The following is a 21647-nucleotide window of genomic DNA, read 5'->3' on the forward strand; positions in this document are numbered from 1 at the left end:
TGCTTATCTTACTCCAGTATAATAAAACCATGGAGGCTGGTGGCTCCAATGTGGGTGGGGCTGTGAATCCATTCAGAACCAGCCAGAACTCAAAGGGAGCTATCCAAGGTGCTGAATCCTATCTCCAAAATCAGTCCAGCACCTCGGATAGCTCCTTTAGACTTCTGACTGGTTCTGACTGAGAGTGGATTCACAGCCCCACCCACATCGGAGCCACTAGTCTCCACTGGAATAGAATAAGAATAGGAAGCAGCAGCAGTGGTAGCCGTAAAGATGTTTTTTCTCAACGATCTTCCAAAGAAAATCACCCGTTGTTTACATTTCCATGAGTTCGGGAAACACGCGGGAATCATGAGGCTCCGTGTAACAGGTTTGGCTGGCGAGCGGGTTGGGCGATGTATCTTTAAGAGCGACTTGTGCTCAGGTAAAATGGGAGGCGCCTCCGGCCTCCCCCCCTCCCCCTCTTTCCTTCCTTCCATGTATGTCATTGTGGATTAGCAGCTGGGGCCAGCTCAGCGCGCGAGGATCAGACGCTCGCACACGGACGCGGAGGGAGGAAGGAGAGCCAGATTTAGATTGACTGGAGGGGCGGCCGGGAGGAAGGGACGCGCGTGTGGGTGGCTTCCCCCCGTTGCACCGATGAGACCCGAACGCTCCTCCTAGCGAGCGAGGAGAGAAAGAGGAGGAGGAGGAGGAGGAACCTTCCCTCTGGGCGCTGTGCTGGGACTGCACTTCCTGGAGAAACGCTCCCTCGGGGGAGTTTCGCCCGGGCTCCCTGTTTCACCTAGAGAGAGGAGGAGCAACACCTGTCCAAAATGAAGGATCGGCTGGAGCAGCTGAAAGCGGTGAGTGAGCGCTTCCCCCCACCCCTCGCCGCCCCACTTCCACCATGGGGTCTCCCTCCGATGGAGTAGGGCCGTAGATTCGTGGTAGAGCACCTGCTTTGCGTGCAGAAGGTACCCGGTTCCATCCCCGGCATCTCCAAGTTGTTCTAGGAGAGAACCCTGCTTGAAACCCTGGAGCACTGCTGCCAGTTCGTGTTGACAATACTGGGCTAGATGGACCCACGGTCTGACTCAGTATGAGGCAGCTTCCTATGTCAGTATGGAGGTCAGTCTAGGCGCTTTGAGCTGGGAGTGCCATTGAAATCTGTGGGGCTTACTTTTGAGTAAGATATCCACCTGTGGGGAGGGATTGGTAAGGAAAAGGGCAAGGGGTTAAGTCCCACCATGGGGGCGGAGTAAGCCTGTGAAGGTTCATTTTGGACGGGGTGTGTGTGGGTCGCATTATACAGGGACACTTCCTATCCTCAGGTAGAGTGGTCATCTTCGGGGGTGGGGGAAGGGGAGAAGTGGTTAAGCTAAGCTGGAAGTAAAACAACAGAAAGACTGGGAGATTTGGGGGTAGGCTTATATATCGCGGTAGGTTTAAAACTTTCCAGGGCGGCTGGCAAGGTGAAGGAATCATTGTTGTCTTTGGCGGTGGCAGCAGCAGCAGCGAGGAGAGGCTGAACATCCCGCCCTCCAAATGCTACACAGCAGCAGCAAGTCTTTGTTTACCACAGCATATGCAGGCACATCTGGGAGCCACAGCAGCTGCCAACTCCTTGGCTCATGGGTGCCTGTAACATGTGTTTGTTTGGGAGCACCCATTTTGCATGTGCATGTTAAAAAGAGCAGACCAGGATGAAGCTGGCTAGGAGGGGGAGGAGCAGGTTTATAGTCTTGGGAAGTTGTTCGGGGAGACATGAGGGGTAAACTTGAGAGGAAGTTTTGGGGCTGGCTAGGATCCCTTTCCCTTCCCCACCACCGGTTTCCCTCTACCCATTGCACGAGGAAGATATGTGGAGTTGGCAACTTCCTCCTTTTGGTTTCCCTCCTTGTGACACTGACCTCCTCTCTCTCCCTCCTCCCCCGCCCCATGTGCACAGACTATCGCTCAAACGTATGCCTCAGGACACAGCTGTGTAAGATGTCTTGAGAGGGTTAGGCACACCACGGGCATAGGTACTGATTCTGTAAAGCCACTAGTTGAACACTCCTTGTTTTGCAACTCCGTGACATGTAGCTGCTGCAGGCCATGCAGTTCCAGCAGGTGCACTTTCTTTTAAAAGGCATCTCCTCTATTTTGGACCATTGATTCCCCAAGGTCAAACATAATGGATGGGATGTGGCAGTTCCTTAAATCAACTTATCAGCCTTTCTTGATTGTTGTTCTTAACCTGTCACCCCTTCATAAAATACACAAGCGCAGCTAGTAAGACATGCTTACCTGTGATTCTCCTCCAGTACATCGTTCTTGTAGCGTTGCTTGCATATATCATGATGTGACGTTACAAGTAGGGGTGTGCACGGACCCTCCGCTCCGCCCTGCGGGCCGCTGCGCACCTCTCCGCCCATACTCCGCTCCTCTTCGCCGCGGAGCTCTGGCTCCGAATCGGAGCTCCGCAGTGGAGGGGAGTGGCGCCAGGTAAGGCCGGGAGAGGAGGGCGGGGGGGTTACCGGGCCCTGCCGCTGTCGCCACCCGTGCAGCGACGGCGGCAGAGCCCAATAAGGGACCAAGGGGGAGGGGGGCCTTACCTGCCTCCGTCCGCGGTCCGTTGGCTTCTTCAGTTGAGCCCGCGGTTCAACCAGGAAGTCTGGGCTGCAAGTGTGGCCTAGACTTCCTGGCTGAACTGCGGGCTCAATTGAAGAAGCCGACGGATCGCGGACGGAGGCAGGTAAGGGAGAGGAGGGGGGGTTACCGGGCCCTGCCGCTGTCGCCGAATGGGCGACAGAGGCAGGGCCCGGTAAACCCCACTTACCTTTCCGGCGGAGCTCCGGATCGAGGCAAAGGATCCGCCTTCACCTCGATCCTCTTCGCCACGCTCCGCTGGCCCCCCAATCCTCTTCGCCTCCGCCTTAAGGGGAGGCGAAGCACCCCGCTCCGCTTCTAATTCGCCGGTCCAATTAGAAGCGGAGCACATCCCTAGTTACAAGGTTGGTCACTCAGTGCAGGTCTTTGGCATGAGGACAACTTCTGACAGCTTTTATTGCCAGAATATGTTGTTAGCTTAACACGTGCCCAACTCGGTCAAGGCCTAGACACACTCCTTTGTTCAAACTTGCTGGGGAAGGCCTGGTTCACCATGAGAGTTCCTTCCTAGAGTTGTTGTTCTCTCCTTCACTGCACAAATAGGAACTTTGTTTTCTTTGTGCTTGTTTGGATACAGAGGTTGGTTCAATTTGGATACAGAGGTTGGTTCAATTTCTCCTCTCACTTTTTGGCACAATGAGGGCTCCTTGTCTGTTGGGACTAAGCAATTGCTTAATGTCAAGGCAGGATGCTGTGGAAATTGTGGCTGTGCCCTCAGCCTCTTTTCTTGCACTCGTGAAGCATGGGACATAAGAGCTCATCCAGAAAGAAGAATGGCAAGAGGTAGGACATAGGCTTAAGTTGTGGTGAGAAAGGTGCTCAAATATGCCCAGAAAACTGTCTCTGAATCCCCAGTGTCTACAGGCAATCTGGTGGCAAGGAGAGGGTGTTTGTGCATGCTCTGATGTGCTCTCCATATTTAGTTAAAACATGATGCCAGAAGCAGGTTCCAGGCTTGTGATCAGTTGAAGTGTACTTCCAGACAGAGGGCTCCTAGCAGGACCACCCGTCAAAAGACATAGTGCGACTATTCGTCTTTGCCTCCTTAGCAGGTTTTTGTAGAAGGAAAAAAGATGGAAGAAGCAGTGGGAAAACGTGGGAGGGAGGGTTACAAATGGAAGACATCATCATCACCCCCCATAAAATTTTGTGAATGAGGCAGGGCAGTTTCACAATAAAACCCTTGTCTGGAAACACCTGGAATCTTATTGAAGGTTGTGTAAAAATCGCCTGACTACTGACATCTACTTGAGGTTATTGGATAACCAACAATATGGGCACATTTGGTCTACATTTTGATGTTCCTATAAAATAGGAGTAGCCATGTATGGAAGGGTGAGAGGAAGGTTAGCAAATGTTGCCAGGAGAAGTTACTTAGTAGGTGCTAAGGTGCAAGGCAGGTGAGCATTCTAGGTGAACACAAAGGGTGAGAATTGTCTCAGGCTGCAGAAAACAATTTTACTGATGAAAAAACACCTGGCTTTTCATTGACAAAATTGTTCTCTACATCATGAGGCTATCCTCTGACTGGGTTCAGATGACACAATAACCAATGGTGGGTTAAATAGTTATTGGGTGGGGACTTTTTCACACCATGGTTGGTTATTTGGCTGAAATAACCAGCGCAAATAACCAACGCTGTGCAGAGTTGATTATTTGAACAACTGTTGGTTATCCTGTCATGTGTCAGGCACCATTGACTATTTCATCACACACAGTTGGTTATTTTCAGCTCTCCCCTGGCAAAAGTGATGGCTTCCACTCTTGTCCAGCTGGCAGAATTTGCAATAGCTGATGAGATACAATCAAGGACTGGGGTGGGTGGGTAGAGGAGGAATGTGTCAATCAAACACACCGTTGACTAATAGTCAACTCGACACTGGCCTTAATCCACACCACGGTAGATTATAAATATGTCATGTGGGGAGTACCCCCTCAATAATCAACCGTGGAGTTGACTATTAACCCACTATTGACTATTGTGTTGTCCGAATGCAGTCAGTTCCTTAGTGTTCACTTTGTAGCTTCTACCACCGTAACTGCACTAATAAATTCACACTTCCCATGAACTGGGGTTGAGTCCTAGCTGTGTGTCGAAGGTAATTAGCAGGAGGAAAAATTGGGGAAAGAAAAACACTGTAGTGGAGAAAAGGCTGACAACCCAATGACATAGGGTCGTGGTGTGGAACCTTTGTTACGCCTCTGATAACAGAGACCAAGGACCAATTATCTGGCCTATTTTTCCGTTCAACTGATATGGGTGAAAAAGCAGGGTCAAACTGACTAAGTCAAAGTTTTACAGGCATAGCTTGGTTCCTGCTCCCTCACACCTTTTGGGGGGAGCATTTGCACATTTTGTTGGTCTGAGAAAACTGAGCCAGCAGTTGCCTAATAGGAGAACCTAATAGCAGACAGCAGCTTGGGGAAATGGTGGGGGTATGAGTGGGGACTGTGGTCAGAGAAGGGCTGTTGCTATTCTTTTCACAAATTCCAGAGGGATGGACAGGCTAATCTGTTGTGGTAAAAACAATGGAAAGAGTCGTGACCCAATACATGTATTGTTTTCATTGATTGGAATCCATTTCATCGGATATATGAGGTGTTATCCTCAGCTGGCAGCAGATACATAGACATAGGGTTCAGAGGAAGAAGCCCCTCGACTATGAATTGTGGGAGCAAAAAGCCATGAGTCGCAAGGGTGTCAACAGGCCTGTGACATCTATATGGGAAGCTCAAATGTATACAAAATAAGAACAGTGACAATTTTCAATTACCATCTTCCCAGCTTGGCTATGCTAATTTAATAGGAGATAGATCCGTGGTCTTTATTAAGACCTAAATGAATGGACTCAAATTTGCTGATAAACTTTAGTTGAGCAATGTCATTTTGGCATCATCTTCTGAAGGTTTTTCTTTTCACTGAATAAAGATTGAGTCAACAGCAGAATGTTTTAGAAGTCTGACATTTTCTCCCACTGGTTTTTAAATATTGGTGTTTTTTCATATCAGGTTTTTTGTCCATTCTTTTGTGCAGATATCTCCTCTTTGTACTTTGTAGACCATGCAAGAGCATTGTTGGCATCTACTTATCCTCCAGGATAATATGCCGTCACCCACTCTCCATGAAAACTTGTGCCTCAAGAAATCTGCTGGTTGTTAAGATGCCTCAAGACTCCTTGGGTACTGGGACATCACGATAAGCAATGTCGCATTGTTATGTTCCCTGTGTCTCAGTTTCCCCTCTGGAGGTACTGTCTTTACTATAAAGTGGTTTTGGCGCTGCAGATAACATGTGCATTTAGGCTGTTACAACAAAGCTAAATTTCAGTCTGTGACTGAAGCTCTTTAGTTTTGACTGTCAAAACTATGTAAGGCTTCTGGGTCAGCATTGTAACTTACAGTCCTTGTCTTTGTTACTCAGTAGATCAGGCAACCATTTACTGTTAAACAAATGTGCTGTGTCAACAGTGTGTGGACAAGCAAGATTTGAACAACACAGCCTGCAGGGATACGTAACCAGTAGCACAATTCCAGGGCTGTGAAAGCCTTAGAGCAGGGGCAGGCAACCCAGTGACCTCCATATGTTTTGGACTACAACTCCCATCAGCCCAAGTCATCGTAGCCACTGACATGAGATTGTGGGATTTGTATTTCAAAACATCTCTAAGCCCCCAGGCTGCCTACCTCACTTTAGTTTCATCAGTTTTGCCTCCTGGCTTCTGCAAGTGTCATCTTTCCTAATCCAGAGACATTCTGCCAGAGTACAGGACTGGGGGGGGGGGGGTAGCAATCCGATGCGCCCTACAACTCCCAGCATAGCTGGCTGGGGCATGCTAGGAGTTGTAGGACTTTTTCTGTCTAAACATGCATAGCATTCTCCCTTAAAGGAATGTTAGCCCCACTCTGAAGGGGGAGGATCCCCCCCTCCAATCCTAGCTCTTCCCTGGTTCTCACTGGAACAATATGCCTGTTTCTGATAGATGAGGCCTTGTTTTGGTTTTTCATTGGGGACCATGTGTGGCATTAGCTGCCCACCGTGCAGGCTTCTCTGCCCTGCCCTGTTCTGTTTTCTGCACGCTGTGTGGTGTAATGAAGTAGGTTTCTTTGTGGAGAGTGAAGCAGTTGCCCTTTCTCCCCACCCAATCTCTTCCGTGCATGTGTCTTGATATGGCTAACAGATTCAGGTCCCCAAACCTGAGAGCGTATTTAGAACTGATGGGCAGGGAGTGTCATGGAAAAATCCCCTGGGGCTTGGTTTATTGGGAGGTGAGGGTGATGGGGAGGGGAGAGGAGGTCTTTAGGGCTATCCTGCCCTTGAAAGACCAGATCTGACCTTGATAGGCCTGGCACGGAAACGAATTCTGTGCAGTGGATCCCCCTTTGTTTCTTCTTGCTTAGTTAGAGGAGGTTGCCTCTGCCAGTTCCTGACTTGGAGGAAGGTCTCTGGAGTGTCAAAGTCTGAGGCCCATGTGCTCCCCCTTCTCGGCCTTAAGGGAAAGGACTGCAGCTATGTTGTTGGATGTGTGAGGGACTGGATTGTTTCTCTGCCCGTGATTCAAAAGAGCTGGGGGCAGGGCAAAGGGAGGGAAGGAGTGACGGGGATTTAGTCAGGATTATAAAGCCATCAGCCAGGGGAAGAGGAGATAAAACGCTTGGGAGAGAGAAGGGGATTAATTTTATTTTTATTCCTCAGCAGACTCAAGTCCCAAAGGGACAGTGACAGTGGGAGGACATGCAAGCCAGGGGAGGTCTTAATGGAGGTGCAGGATGGGGGAAGAGTTTCTGGAGAACAGTTTTGTGGAGGCTTTTCTGGGAGGAAGGGCTGTCACTGGGAGCTGTTTAGAGGAGGAGGGGAAACGACTCCAACACCCAGGTTTTTCCTGCCCCCTTGGACATAATTGCATTTCATTCTGCATGACACATTCTGTGTGTGCGTGCATGCCTGGCGGGGGGGATATTCACAAAACATGCATGCCCCACACCTTTGCCTGGAGACTGAAGTAATATGCTCCAGGAACAGTTTTACCTCTTTAAGTTCTGACCTACAAGGTGGGTCTAGTGTTAAAGCATCCCTTCCGCCCTTGGATTTCCAGCTTACTGCATGGCCAGAGCCTACAGGCAATGAGGTCTCCAAACAGTTAGATTCACCTTCCCCAACCTGGTGCCCTCCGGATGTGTTGCATTTCGACTCGCATCACTGTGAGCCATGCTGGCTGAATGTAATGGGAGTTGCAATCCAACACATCTGGGTTGAAGGAAGGTAGAATTAAACCAATGACAGGAAGAAATCTTAAATAGTTACCATTTGTTTCCAACTTGGTGATATGGTAAGGTAAGGCCTCCTCTCATCCAGCCTTTTGGAAAAGTTCGTCTCTTTCTTACAAAAGGACTGTGGTGTTGGACTTTGGGGGGCATCTAGTCCACCCCCTTCTCAATGCAAGATCTGCAGTGCAGGATGAAACTGCACCATCCTTGATGGATGATAGCCACCTAGCCTCTGTTTAAATATCACCAGCAAAGAAAAATCCACCATTTCCCCTTAATCTTTCTTATTTAGGACTGTTCCAGACCTGCCTAGAGCACAAGTCGTCTTCACATTATTGCAGTCCATCTAATGCATGATAATTTATATTACAGTCTGGTACGTTTCATAAATCTTTTCGCTTCTGAGCACTGAGCAAACACCACTTCTATATTTCAGTCTTTTCCTTCCTTGGCAACCAGGAGGCCTGCAAAGTAAATCTTCCACTTCTCATATTGTTTTCTCAAGGAAGCACTTGTGTATTATGTTGACTTTGTTGACAATTATGTTGACTGCATACAGTGTGGAGCTGCCGTGATATCTCTTAATATCAGGACTAGATCCCATGTAAAAACTGACAACTCTTCTCCCTCCTGGCAGCTGCTATAAAACTGCCAATGTTGTGGTTTTAGGGAATTTTAAAATCCTAAAATCATGAGATCCGAGCTTTTATTTGTAATTAAGGAATCCCTACCCCACCCCAAAACTTACAATACCATGCATTAAAAAAGGGGAAAGAATTTTGTCAGCTAGCCTGTCTGTTATCTTGAGCACTTATTTTCTACATTTATCCTTAAACATTCAGATCGTGGCTTATATTTCTTGGACGTGTGGAGTTGGTATCCCTGCGGATCTATCCCCTGTGCTTGGTTTCAATGTGAGAATCACTCTGAGATCTTTAATGAGACTTTTTGTGCTCTTGGTATGCGTGTGCTCTCTCTGTCTTTCTGGTCTCTGTCGGCTTGATAACTTTATCTGGAGTGGGGGTGGGGGAAGGCCTGCATCAACAAAGTCTAACCTCTGGCAAACTATTGCCCTGCCTATCTTGATGACTATTTCCTTCCAAGGAAATGCAGCTCCTTTGCACTTGTTGGAGGTCTCTGCCACTCCCCACTTCTTACGCTTCTGTTGCTCTTATCTCAAGGCGAGTAAGTTGTGCTCTATCTTTATCACGGGTGGCTTCTGCCCCATTTCCTGTCCCTCCTGCTCTACACCATGCAGGGTTTTGCGCCATAAAAATCCTCTGCCTCAGTTCGCCATTGTAGAATGGCATATTCTTTCCGCAGAAAGTTTGAGAATAGTTTAAATAATCTCTAATTTACAGCTCATTCCTAAACACGTTTATATGAAAGCAACTGCTTCTGAGTTCAGTGGGACTTGCTTTTTAGTGAGTGTAAACTGAGGGTTCAAAAACATTAAGTAGGACAGAAATGGTTCAAAGTAAAAGTAATAGATCTTGTTATGTGTCCAGGCAAACGGTTGCTTGTTTTGGTACGTATCCTGCTCTTTAGAACAAAGGAAAACAATGGATCTCTTAATGCAACCTTTCCCAACCTGATGCCCTCTGGAGTTGTTGGACTGCAACTTCCAACATTCCCAATGGCAGGTGGGAGTTGTAGTCTAACATACCTGGAGGGAGCCAAGTTGTGGGCAGCCAGGGCTGGTGCCAGACTATTTTGCGCCGTAGGCAGGTGAGCGGCTTCCAGCCGTTCCGAAGCCGCCCCCCAACCCCAGCATCCTGGCTTTGAAGCCAGGAGCGGCTTCCGGCCGGGCCCTGGCTTCAAAGCCAGGACACTGGGGTTGGGGGTTGGGGGGCGGCTTTGGAACGCCCCCTTACTTTGGCGCTCTAGGCCGCTGCCTGAGCTGCCTCTATGGCAGCGCCGGCCCTGTGCTGCATCAGCACTTTCCTAGAGTTAAGCCCTTTAGTGTTACAAACTGAAGTAATCATTTTAGGGGAAGGTATTTCTCTTGACTCTTGTTCTTCATCCTGCTACAAAATTCCTCAGTTGAACTTTAATGGCAAAACCAATGAACCTTCATACGACACTGAAGGATATGGTTACTTGAAGGGTCACATGAAATGAAGGTTAGTTGAAGTTATATTTTTATGGGGCTAACTAGCCACTGTGAAACTCAACCTAAACCAAAGGGGAAGTGATTAGTCAGAAGGACAGGCTGTCACTCCTTAGGAAGGGACATTTATTTTTATATGCATGTCGCATATGATTGCCCCACCCGTCAACAAACTCTTTTAGGGCAGCTCACAAGCAAAGACAATAAAGCAGCATGACAAAGCAGCCTACAAATTAAAACACCAGTCAAAGAAAAAGCATGCATCAGGAGCAAGATAACACCAGAATCAGCTGACATTGTAAGAGACCTGGGAAAACACACACACACACACAGGTTTACCTAGTTTTGACAAGGCAGAGTAGGCACCAGGTTTTTGAGGGCCCTGCCCCTTGGGCAAGACATCATCCTTCAGGGAGGCTACTGTCTCTACCTTTCTGTTGCTCCTGGCTGATCCTCGTTCCCATCATTGCTGCCATTTGCTTACTTTACAGGCAGAGAGCCAGTGAGCAAGTTGGCAACGGCACCTTCTGCTCCTTCTTTTCACCACCACTATTGCCTGGACCAGAGCGAGAGGCAGGTGAACAAGCAAGTTGTAATGGTGAGGAGAAGGAGCTCCAGGGGGCTTTTGCTGGTGGGCCCCTGGCAGGTGCCTAACTGTGCAAACCCTTAAAGCAAAAGGCAAGAAGAAAAAGCAAGGGCAACCAGGGAACGGACTCTGATGGTGATAATAATGCAGAGGCACATACATGTGGAAGAAGATGGTTCTTCAGATACCCAGCTGTATGGGGCTTTAAAGGTAACTACCAGCACTTTTATTGTGCTTGGAAATGGCCTAGCAGCCGGTGAAGCTGTTTTAAAATTGGCAGGATGTGCTCCTTAGGGCTGGTCCCAGTTGGTAGCCATATTGTGAAGCTTTTGAGAAGACAATGGTGGTCAAACTCAGAGCCAAAAGTGGGTGGGATTTGCAGTGTTGCAGGATTGTGTAGCTTTCTCTCCCTTACCCAGTGCTGCTCCACATGGAATTAAGCCAAGGGTCACGTCTTAAGCCCTGAGCATTTGGGATATAGAATGATATCCCCATCCCAACACAATGTAATTGACAGTGAGTACAGGCACAACACATGGAGGGAAAATACTGATCTGAGATATATGTGCAATTATTAATGTCAGCATGGCAATGTTTGATTGTGTAATTAATTTAATTAATTTAATTTTTTAAAAGTGTACCTTTTAATTGACTAAAAAGGTGCCCTTGATTAATGGAGTGACATTTTTGAGGTGTATTTTAAAAATAAGTATATATACAAATTGCAGGTGGCAGGTGCCATTACAGAAGAGACATTTCTCCTCCCCTTTCTCTTGGAAGTGAATGCCTCTTTTATTCTTACGTTCAGAGCCAGTTAAAAGTTATTCAGCTACCAATGTTGAACCGCAGATTTCGGTTATCTACAGGCTTTAAGTTATTGGAGAGAGAACAAAGAAACATTTGAGAAGGTGTTTTAAGATGACCTTGGCTTTCAGGCGACTAGTGGTCCTTTGGGAAAGAACGAAAAGAAGTGTGCATATAGAGGAAGAACCTTGATTATTTAGTGGCAACACTCACGAGGTTCAACAAAACAGGATAGCACTGGATGCCCATAGCTTTGCTTTCTTTGTCAAAGTGTTAGTTCATTAAAATATACTTATTCAGGAATTTAGAACTTGGCGCCTTTCATTCAAACACCATGTGTTTATTTTAGTTGGGTCTTCTGCTGGGGTTTATTGTTCATTAGCTTTTGGCAATTTACATTTAGATCTTATTCCATATACGATGCACATGCATAAATTTTGTAATGCATGTAATACATACATCTTTTACATACATATTAGAGTTCAGTGGTTTAATTATCAGTTGTATGCTCTTAGCATTTAGCAGATCAGAAACAGCTTAGCACAGTGTATACAAAGTATATACTTCTGGTGACCACACTAAAATCTATCACGTCACCCAAAGAAAAGATGCAGGTTCTTATTTCATTGGTTGGTTAAGTCATGGCATGGTACCAGACTTCAACAGAAGCATGCCCTTCACCAGCACTTAAAGTCAGGTATAAAGGCATATTTATATATGTATAATTTATATACTCAAACTGTACTCAAAGCAGTTCACAATAAACATTAACTTACCAAAAGACAGCATTTAAAAGAAGAAAAAAACAATTCATTTAAAACCATCAATAAGAATAACATACAAAAAAGAAGTCAGTAAATATAAAACAAATTAAGGCAGTTCCCTTCCTTAATTTGAAGTTTGTGTGGGCCAGCTGCTGTTGTTTCTTAGTTAGGAGGAAATATTCTGTGAGTGCTCAGAGGCATTTTTCTTCATAAATGGCAGTTATGTGTGACGAGAAGCATCAAGCACATACCAACACCCCAGCTTCTGATGTGGTAAAGCAGTGTGTGGGTTGGATTTCTGCTTTTTCCAGGGCCAGGCTGCCTATATAGCAAAGGGTAGACTTGTTCTGAATGCTGCTTCTGTAGGAGATACATATATGGTGTTTTCAGAAGATTTAGTTTTCAAAACTGGATCAGCTCTGCTGAAAGACCAGGGCTAGATCTACACCAAACAAGATTTTGAAAACGGTTTGGAGTGTGTCATGGGACCCAACAGTGGTTAAAACCATTATAAACCATTTTAAAGCAGTAGTGTAGATCCTGCCCAACTTGCATAGGCTCCTGCCTCAACTGTCGCCAGGCAGCACCTATTGAATACCTGAAGCAGATGGGATGGGAAGGGGAGCCATTCCATGAGCCCTGGTGAAAGAGTAGCTCCATTAAACTCTTCCCCTCCCTGGGCTGTTCCCAGCTGGTCATTATAAGTTCTACTATTTAAACTTAAAAATAGGTGTATATTTCTCCACCTTCCCCCCATCCTTCCTCATTCCCCTTTCCTGTTCTGTCATACCTTTTAGATTGTTAACTTGCAGGCAGGAACTGTCTTGTTGATGATTGTAAGGAAGCTGCTTCGGAAGCTGCTTTTCAACTTTTGAAAAGTTGTGGCATGGTACTTGTCGTTTGGGGTAAAGGCAATTCTGTAAAAGGCAACCTAACTCTTAAGGTTAGCTGACACAAAAACTTTATTATTTTTCTTGAACATGACAGTGCAGTTTCATATTGTGTGTGTGTGTGTATGTGTGTGTTAAATTATTTTTATAGTTGTTTGTGTACAGAGTGTATTCAATTTTTCCACAGAACCCCCCTGTGAGATAGTGTGAAATAATTCATGGTTTGTTAGCTGTGGGTTATTTTGAACAAGGAGTGAATGTGCTGGGTCCCACCTACTTAGGGTGACCATATTTTGGAAACCAAAAAGGAGGACAACATGGTCGCCCCCAAGGGGGCGTGTCCAGTACCAAGGGGGCGTGCCCACCCGAACATAGCCTTGGTCACATGTCTGATTTTACAGCACACATTTAAGACAAATCTGTTCTACATAACATCTTAATGCTAAAATCACTGAAATAAAGAACAAGTGAGAGATTCAATGTATCTGAAATTAACTTCACTCACTCCTACATTTGTAGCTTTTGCTGTACTTTGAAGCTTTTGCTATACTCTGTGTGTTACATTCTCCCCTTCCCTCAAATATCTTTTCTGACTGTATCTTCACTCATTGCAAGCTGCTGCTGTTGTTAACAGGGTTTGCTACTGGCCCCAGATCTGTTTCAAATTTGGTATGACTAAAGCTCTACCTAAAAGCTATCATGGTGCCAACTTTCAGCTCTTTATCTTTAAAAATGATAGTTTTAAAAATAATAATTTTAAAACCTCATTTTAAAAAAAATTCCCCAAAAATCAATGGATGAACAGATCTGTTTCAAATTTGGTGTGGCTAAAGCTCTACCTAAATCCTATCATGGTACAACGTTTCATCTCTTTATCTTTAAAAATGACGATTTTAAAAATAATTATTTTAAAACCTCAATTTTTAAAAAATTCCTAAAAATTCAATGGATGAACAGATCTGTTTCAAATTTGGTATGACTAAAGCCCTTCCTAAGAGCTACCATTGTGCCGTTTCATGTCTTTATCTTAAAAAATGACGGAGTTATAAGCATTTTTGTTAATTCCCATTAGAGCTGCTCTTTGAAAAAAAATCCGGATTTCCCCTCCCCCTCCCGGATTTGCCATCAAAAACCCAGGAAAATCCGGTCATATGGTCACCCTACGCCTACTGCTGCACTAAGTAGCCCAGGGACCCCTGGGTTGTTTAGCATGATGGGCGGATCCCAAATTCTGGCTTGTTCTGGAATGAACAACCCAGTTCCAAGTCTGGACTGTCCCAAGTCTGGATTGCCCATCTCCCAACAACCCATAATTACGGGTTCGCATGTCACAATAAACAAGCCAAGGATGGAGCGTCCCTGGGTTTTTTAGTGCAGCAGGAGTGTGCAAGCGCTCAGGACCCCACACTCACTTTCTCTAGAACAACCCACAGTTTGTTGTGTTGTCTGAACCAGGCTGGTGATTTGCTGTAGACCACATAGTAAGCGCCAGTGACTTGAGCAGGCACCTGAATTTTGGACACCCACTGTACATTTTTCCATAATGCCACTGGTGGTGGACCTTTTCTGTCAACATCAGCATCTGTACTGCTGGTAATACAGCTGTCTTGGCAATCAAATCAAAATATTGACTGAGTGGGTGAGATACACGCTTCTTCTGTTGGCTTATGACTCCTTTCCAGATGACCAATGTGTATCCTGTTCTTGTGATTTCCTGCTTAAAAACTGCAAATCCACTTCTTTCGAAAGATAAACGCCTGGGCTGGATTTTGAATCATGTGATGGTCAGGATTGGAATGAAAACTATTTGCTCTGTATGCACTGGAGCAGGGATGATCCACACGATCAAAGCAGCAGCCCTCCTTTTTCTTCCCATCTCCCCTTGCAAGAGGAAGAAGGGAGGCAGCTGCTTCAGCAGCTCTGCTTGGCGATGTGTAGTAGTGAGAACAAAGTTCAGCTGAATGCTTGTGAGGAGAGAATGCAATGGCAAAAATGTGCCCAGAGCCTTTGGACCCTGGGCAACACTTGAGAGGTAGAAATAGTTCGCAGTGTCATGGGATTCAAGACCTCGCAAGAACAGCTCTTCCTGTTTTCTTGTCTTTTGCCTCTGGGAATGGATTAGCTTTTCCCTTTCCGGAGCATCTTTTCTTCCTGTTGACATCACTTTTAGTGGAGGTGGAGGCCCTGATTGGATGTTACCTCTTTGTGGTACAAATATAAACATAACTGAAGAAGGATGAGTTATGACGAGTGTCTCCATTATGTTCCAAACAGATAAAAGGCCCCCCGCCCTCTGTCTGCAGCCTGTTTTCTGATGTCTTCTTGGACATGCATATGAAATCTTGAAAGTCTGGCCTAGGACTCCTGCATAGAACAGTGGTTTGAAATAACCACTTCAGCAATGTGAATATGTAGCACAAAGCTAATGAATAGTCCATTGGTTTTTAAACACATCAGTGACATGATGTACACCCTTTATATCAAATCAAATCAATGAAGCTGTATGGGGTTGCAATGCCAGTGGAATGGGGGACGGATTGGTAAATATGGGAACTGGAATGCAGTGTTTTTGTAAGCCACTTTTCAGTTTTGGATGCAGGTAAATGAGTTAAATTCATTATAGGAAATTGGGACAGATACATAGAGCTTCATCCCACGTACCTGTTCCCTTCGAATTATCCCCATAGCGTAAAGCGGTCATAATTGTTGTTAGTTAAATCACACCCCAGGCGGCAACGCTCCTAAGATCCTTTGCATACCAGGAAAAGGTTTTAAGGAGGGGGGGGAAATGTAAAAAAAAATAAAAAATCAATGGATGACCCAATCCGATTCAAATTTGGTATGCTGAGAGCCCTCTTTAATATCTATTACTGTACCAATTTTGATGTCTTTATTTTTAAAACTTACGCAGATGCAAGCATTTGTTTAATTTGCAGTTTAAAAATATCAAATCATCCTGCGTCCCCAGTGGCTGCTTGGAGAACAACAAAAGATTCGTTCTTAAAGGAGTCCAAAATATGTCGGTTCTTTTGGCTAAGAAGCACAATTAAAGCAGGATGCACGAGAGTACTTCACAGTAAAAACAGATTATAAGATGGAAAACTTCAGAGTCCTTTGCATGCAATTTGCAGTGATTGCACAGTATAACGCTGGTGTGATGAAGCTAATAGACACGTGGTTTGCAATGGCAACATTGCTTAGATCAGAGGTTTGAGAACTATACCCATAGTGATGACACAGACAGACTCCTCCCATAATTTCAGTGACACCTCCTTTCTCTTCGGCGGGGGGTGATGGTTGACACACACAGTTACTAAAGGGGCAATCAACTTGACAACCTTCAGATGTTTTGGATGACAACTCCCATCGGTCCCAGCCAGCATGGCCAGTGGTCAGGGCTTGTAGGAATTGTCATCCAAAACATCTGGAGGGCACCAGCCTGCCTGTCCCTTGCATTTCCCTCTGTGCTATAGCTTGTTGCTCAAGCAAGCAGAGAAACATGTCAGCCACAGCTCCCGACTGTGAAGACTGCAGTGGAGTCTGGCATTGCTTAGAGGTTCTGCGACAGGGGAGAAGGAAGAAGAGAAGTTGGTAGAAGGTATGTTGCATAGGAATGATGTGTGTCAGGGGCAGTAATAAAGAGAGCAAAACTATGGGAGTTCATGTCTGAGCATCTCCAGTTTCCATAACTCTGCAAATGAAACACATCATTAATGTTAAGATCAGGCCAATGGAAGGACAGAGTGTTTCACTGTAGGAATAGTGAGCTGTGCAGATAATTGATAAAGATGCTGAGCTGTGTGACCTCAGTGCCTGGGATTTTCTTCACATTTTAATGACCATTAAAGAGTACATTATGCAGTTCATTCCAAGAGACAGTAAATCCTGAAACTGAACCCCAAGCAGCTTCTGGGAAAGTACTTGGATAACAAAGCATCAAACTCATTCTTTGTCAGGAAGTCCTCATTTTTAGCAAATGTGGTCTACTCTTTAGATCTTTAAGGGTGCAATTCAATGCGTGTTTAGACAGAAAAAGGTTTTGCAGCTCCTAACATTCCCCAGCCAGCCACACTAAATGGCTAAATGCTAGCGATTTGTGGAGCACATTTTCTGTCCCCTAGAATTGTGAAATCATACAAGTAAGCACTGTTACTCTTTACCTACATTTCTCTCTTTCTCTTTGTTCAGTAGATGGTGTGGCCATGGGGTGGGGTGCCTCCAACTGGGGCCACTCTAATTGCTGGCAGCAAGTAATCGAAGCACTGCTTTTGACCGCTTCTTGCAACCTTGGGATCAGCCTCACCACTTTTGTTCTAACATGCGGTATACATCTAAGCAACACAGCAATAATTTATTATTTATTAAAACATTTATATACCGCCCCATAGCCGAAGCTCTCTGGGAGGTTTACAAATGAATTGGGATTTTAAAATCCACCCCGGAACTTGCTGTAGGAACTGTAGGAGGTGGAGGAAAGTAAATGGCCTTTAAGGGAGCACCATATTTCATTTGAGACATGGCTGTTCAACCCCTGGACATCACCTGAGAACCTGCTTTGGAGCCCATGACTTGGTGATGTCAGAAAGAAAGTGACAAGAAGCAGCCCCATTTTGGAGGCTGCTCCTTCACCGTAGAATTCTTTCCCCAAAGAAGCCCACCAACCAACCACTTGTCTTGTTTTTAGTTCAAATATTTTATTTCAGAAGCCATTGAAGGTCTGAGCTCCATTGTAGCTTCAAGCTGCAATCCTAAACACACTTAGGAGAAAACCCCACTGAACACAGTTGGACTTACTTCTTAGTAAACAGACATAGGTTTACACTATTAATCATACTCTGACTGTTTTGTATGTCTTTTGGGCTGACTTTATCTGTTTGTTTTTATGCTCATTTTAATCAATTGTATAATTTGTAAACTGCCTTGAGGACTCATTTGCTGCCAAGGGGTAGGGTTAAAAAAGGAATAATATAAACTAAAACCTGGTTCTTAGTCTTGCAGGTGAAAAAACTAGATGCTGGCTTCATGGCCTTTGACCATTTTGTAAATAATTCTCTTAACATAATTCTCTCCCTCCATGCCATTGACTCTATTGCCTTCAAATACATTTTATTTCCAAAATTTCCTCAAGTGTGCTTACACATCATTTCAAATACTAAAGTATGTAATAAAAGCATTTTAAACCAAACACCTAAGCCTACAACCTTTAACTTTACTATGTAAATACAGTTAGGATTGTACTTAGATTGTGAGCCTTCTTCTTCTTTTTAACTTGAGCACAACAAAAGAAGGGAGTGAACCTCCAGGTGTCCAGGAAAAAGGTGTCTTTAGGCCCCAAAGATTTTGAAATAATTTATCTTTCAGAGACAATCTTGAATGACAGTTCTTAACCTGGTAAAAAACATGGTTGATGAAACTTGTTTCCCATTTGTTTTTCCTCCCTTAACTAGTTCACAGTGATTTTAGGTGCCTTGTTCCTTGTTTGTTTGTTTATTACATTTCTATACCGCCCAATATCCGGAGCTCTCTGGGCGGTTCACAAAAATTAAAAACATTCAAAGTATTTATTACATTAATATCTGGTTTTTTCTTCCTTAAAGCCCCCAAGGTGGCATACATAATCCTCTTCCTCTCCATTTTATCCTCATGCCTTTGAGGTAGCTTGGGCTGAGAGCCTGTGACGGGCCCAAAGTCACCCAGTGAACTTCCATGGCTGAGTAGGGATTAGAAACCAGATCTCTCGTCTACCAGTCCAACACTCTAGCCACTATACCACACTGGCTCTTGTTGTTCTTTTTAAGATTATGGTTGTGATTAGTGTTGAGATGAAGTTAGTAGATGAGTTCAAATTCTGTTTCAGGCAGGTATTCCTGAAAATAAATGGTCACTGTGGGCTTTAGAGTGGCATCCGTCTGGCGCCTACACTGTACTCTTTTCGTCGCCAGCTGAAGACCTTTTTATTCTCTCAGTATTTTAACACTTAATTTTAACTTAAATTTAATTTTTACTGTTCTAACTCTGTATTTTAATCTTATATCAATTTTGCTGCATGGTTTTATCCTGGTTGTACTTTTTAGACTGTATTTTGAATTTGTGTTTTTAACTTGTTGTTTTATTATGGTTTTAATTTTTGTGAACCGCCCAGAGAGCTTCGGCTATTGGGCAGTATAAAAATGTAATAAATAAATAAATAAATAAATAAATAGTTGGCGATATGGGTCTGCCAAGGGACTTCTACAGATATGCTTTGAAGATCCTTTCAGAGGTGACGTGACAATGGTGGTACCATTTTGTGGTAAAACAAGAGGGGGAGTGTTTTAAGTACTTAGACATTCCTGGACTGGGAAGAAACATCACTCTGTCTGCAAATAGATGTAGACTTTTTACACAGAACTTTCAGGAGCTTCTCCTCACAAGTTGCTCATCCCTTACAGAGCAAATGTGGTGGTGGTGATATTTTTCCCCCCTTGCTGTTTACACTTGATGACCCACACCTATGCAGAAAGAATGAAATTGCCCTCTGTTCAAATTCATCATGGCTTCTAGTTCCCACTCAGCTATAAAGCTCGCTGGGTAACTTTGGGTCAGTCCCTCAGCCTAAGCTACCTCATTGGGTTGTTGTGAAGATAAAATAGGGGAGAATCTGAATTGTGAGGATTGTGGGTAAGTGTTGCTAGGTTCATACAGACTCTGCGTCACTAAAGACATTTGTCTGTCGAGATATTACTATTCAGTGCTGATTGAGCATGAGATAACTTGGCAATACTTTCTCTTCAACCTGCACGTTCAGTACAGCTGCATCAGATTACCGAAGTTTAATCTGAATTTGGAATTTCACTGCTGTGCCTCAACTGTGGTTTTCTACTAATTTTGTTGTGAACTTGTGGACCACAGTGTAGGGATCACTGATCTTGATCTAAATGAGTAAACATTTATTCAAAGTACGTCCTGCTGAATTCATTGGACATTTACTTCCTGGTACATATTCTTAAGACAGGAACCTTAAGCAAAGTGAAATAGCAAAGTATTAGGAAGTCAGGTCAATTATCCTTACCATGCAAAGAGGCAGAGTTGACAGGTTTGCATAAGTATAATAATAATACACAATAAACACTTGCATAGCATGTCCAAGTGTTCAAGGCAGTTCACATGCATTATCTAGTTGTGATCTTTAAAACAATCAGTATTCTTATCCCCCAAATTGCAGGTGCTTTGGGTCATGGGGACTGAGGCTCAGAGAGAGCAGCTTGCCTGTGGCTACCTAATAAGTTCATGGCAGATGCAGGATCTGAACTTCCAGTTTCCTGGTTCATAGCTTAGTTGCTTAGCCCACTAAACCAGAGGTAGGCAACCTGGTGCCCTCCAGGTGTTTTTAACTGAAGTCCCATCAGCCGCAGCCAGCATGTCCAATGATCAAGGATTATGGGGGTTGTAATCCAAAACATCTGGAGAGCACTGGGTTGCCTATCAATGCACTATGCTATATATCATCTTAGTCGTGTTCTTTAAAACACTGCATTTTTTACCATATATTTTATTCTCTTTTCATTTCAGCTGTTCAAAAACACTCCACCATTTGACTGAAAGTTGGATTGCGTGTTAAGAGTTACTATCATGACTAAAGGCTGTAACCATAGCATTTACCTCGTTTTAGAGTGCTAAAAGAGTTATGACTGGGCCTGTTTTTAGAGTCTTTGTGAGATTTCCATCTAACAAATGACTGTGAAGCATTTTAATAAAGCCTTATTGGAATGAACAGACCGTTGATGGTCAATCATCAATACAATTGCTATCTCAGCACCAAAGAGCACAAGGAAAGGGAGGGTGCTGTAATTTGTAATTTCTCTAATTTCAGTAATGACATGTTAATTGATGGCCCTTTCCTCCTTCTATATTCATCAAAGGAAAATTTTTGCATATCCCTGTGGAATGATGAAAACCTTTTGCCGTTTCTGAGAGTATGGTCTTGTAGCCTTGCTGTACTTTGACCGTGCATATTTAGTTTATAAGGACATAGGAAAAGCTGTGCTGGATCAAACCAAGGGTCCATTCTGTTTACATAGTTGCCAAACAGCTGCCCACGGGAAATCCACAAGCAGGACATGAGTGGAAGAGTACCCTCTCACCCATGTTCCCTAGCAACTGGTGTACATAGGCAGAAGGTTAGCCCATGCTATATAACCCATACTTTATAGAACAGCCTTCCCTAACCTGGTGCCCTCCACTTGTTTTGGACTACAACTCCCTGAATTTCTTACTATTGGCTGTGCTGGCTGGGTTTGATGGGAGTTGAAGTCCAAAAGTTCTTGGGGGCACCAGGTTGGGGAAGGCTGATACAGAAAATGGCACCCTGCCCAGGGCTTCAGTTGTAACAAAATGCAACCCGGGAATCTGTTTTCAGTACTAGGGCTGAATCACCACTGAACAATTATAGCCTATCCTCTCACCACGCCCTTAGAGTAAAGGGAACAACAGATTATACAAGTTCAATCGTAAGGTTGGTTTTGTATGAGATGCTACCCCCTTTACTTATGCTATGGGGAAGGAAGGATGTTTGTTCTTAGAATTAATTAAAATGATTTTGAAATCCTGTGTAT

General features: G+C 44.5%; 1 protein-coding gene across 1 annotated transcript in view; it reads left to right on the plus strand.

The window, feature by feature from the left end:
- The first annotated feature begins 719 nt into the window (after positions 1-719).
- The window catches only part of STX3 (syntaxin 3), a 42686-nt gene continuing 21758 nt past the window's right edge, over positions 720-21647 (plus strand). Inside the window, exon 1 of the mRNA XM_063116947.1 lies at positions 720-845. Coding sequence (XP_062973017.1) covers positions 816-845 — 30 coding nt within the window. The 5' untranslated portion in view covers positions 720-815. The remainder of the gene's footprint in view (positions 846-21647) is intronic.

This window comes from Elgaria multicarinata, chromosome 2 (assembly GCF_023053635.1).
Source record: "Elgaria multicarinata webbii isolate HBS135686 ecotype San Diego chromosome 2, rElgMul1.1.pri, whole genome shotgun sequence".
Taxonomy (NCBI): Eukaryota; Metazoa; Chordata; class Lepidosauria; order Squamata; family Anguidae; genus Elgaria; species Elgaria multicarinata.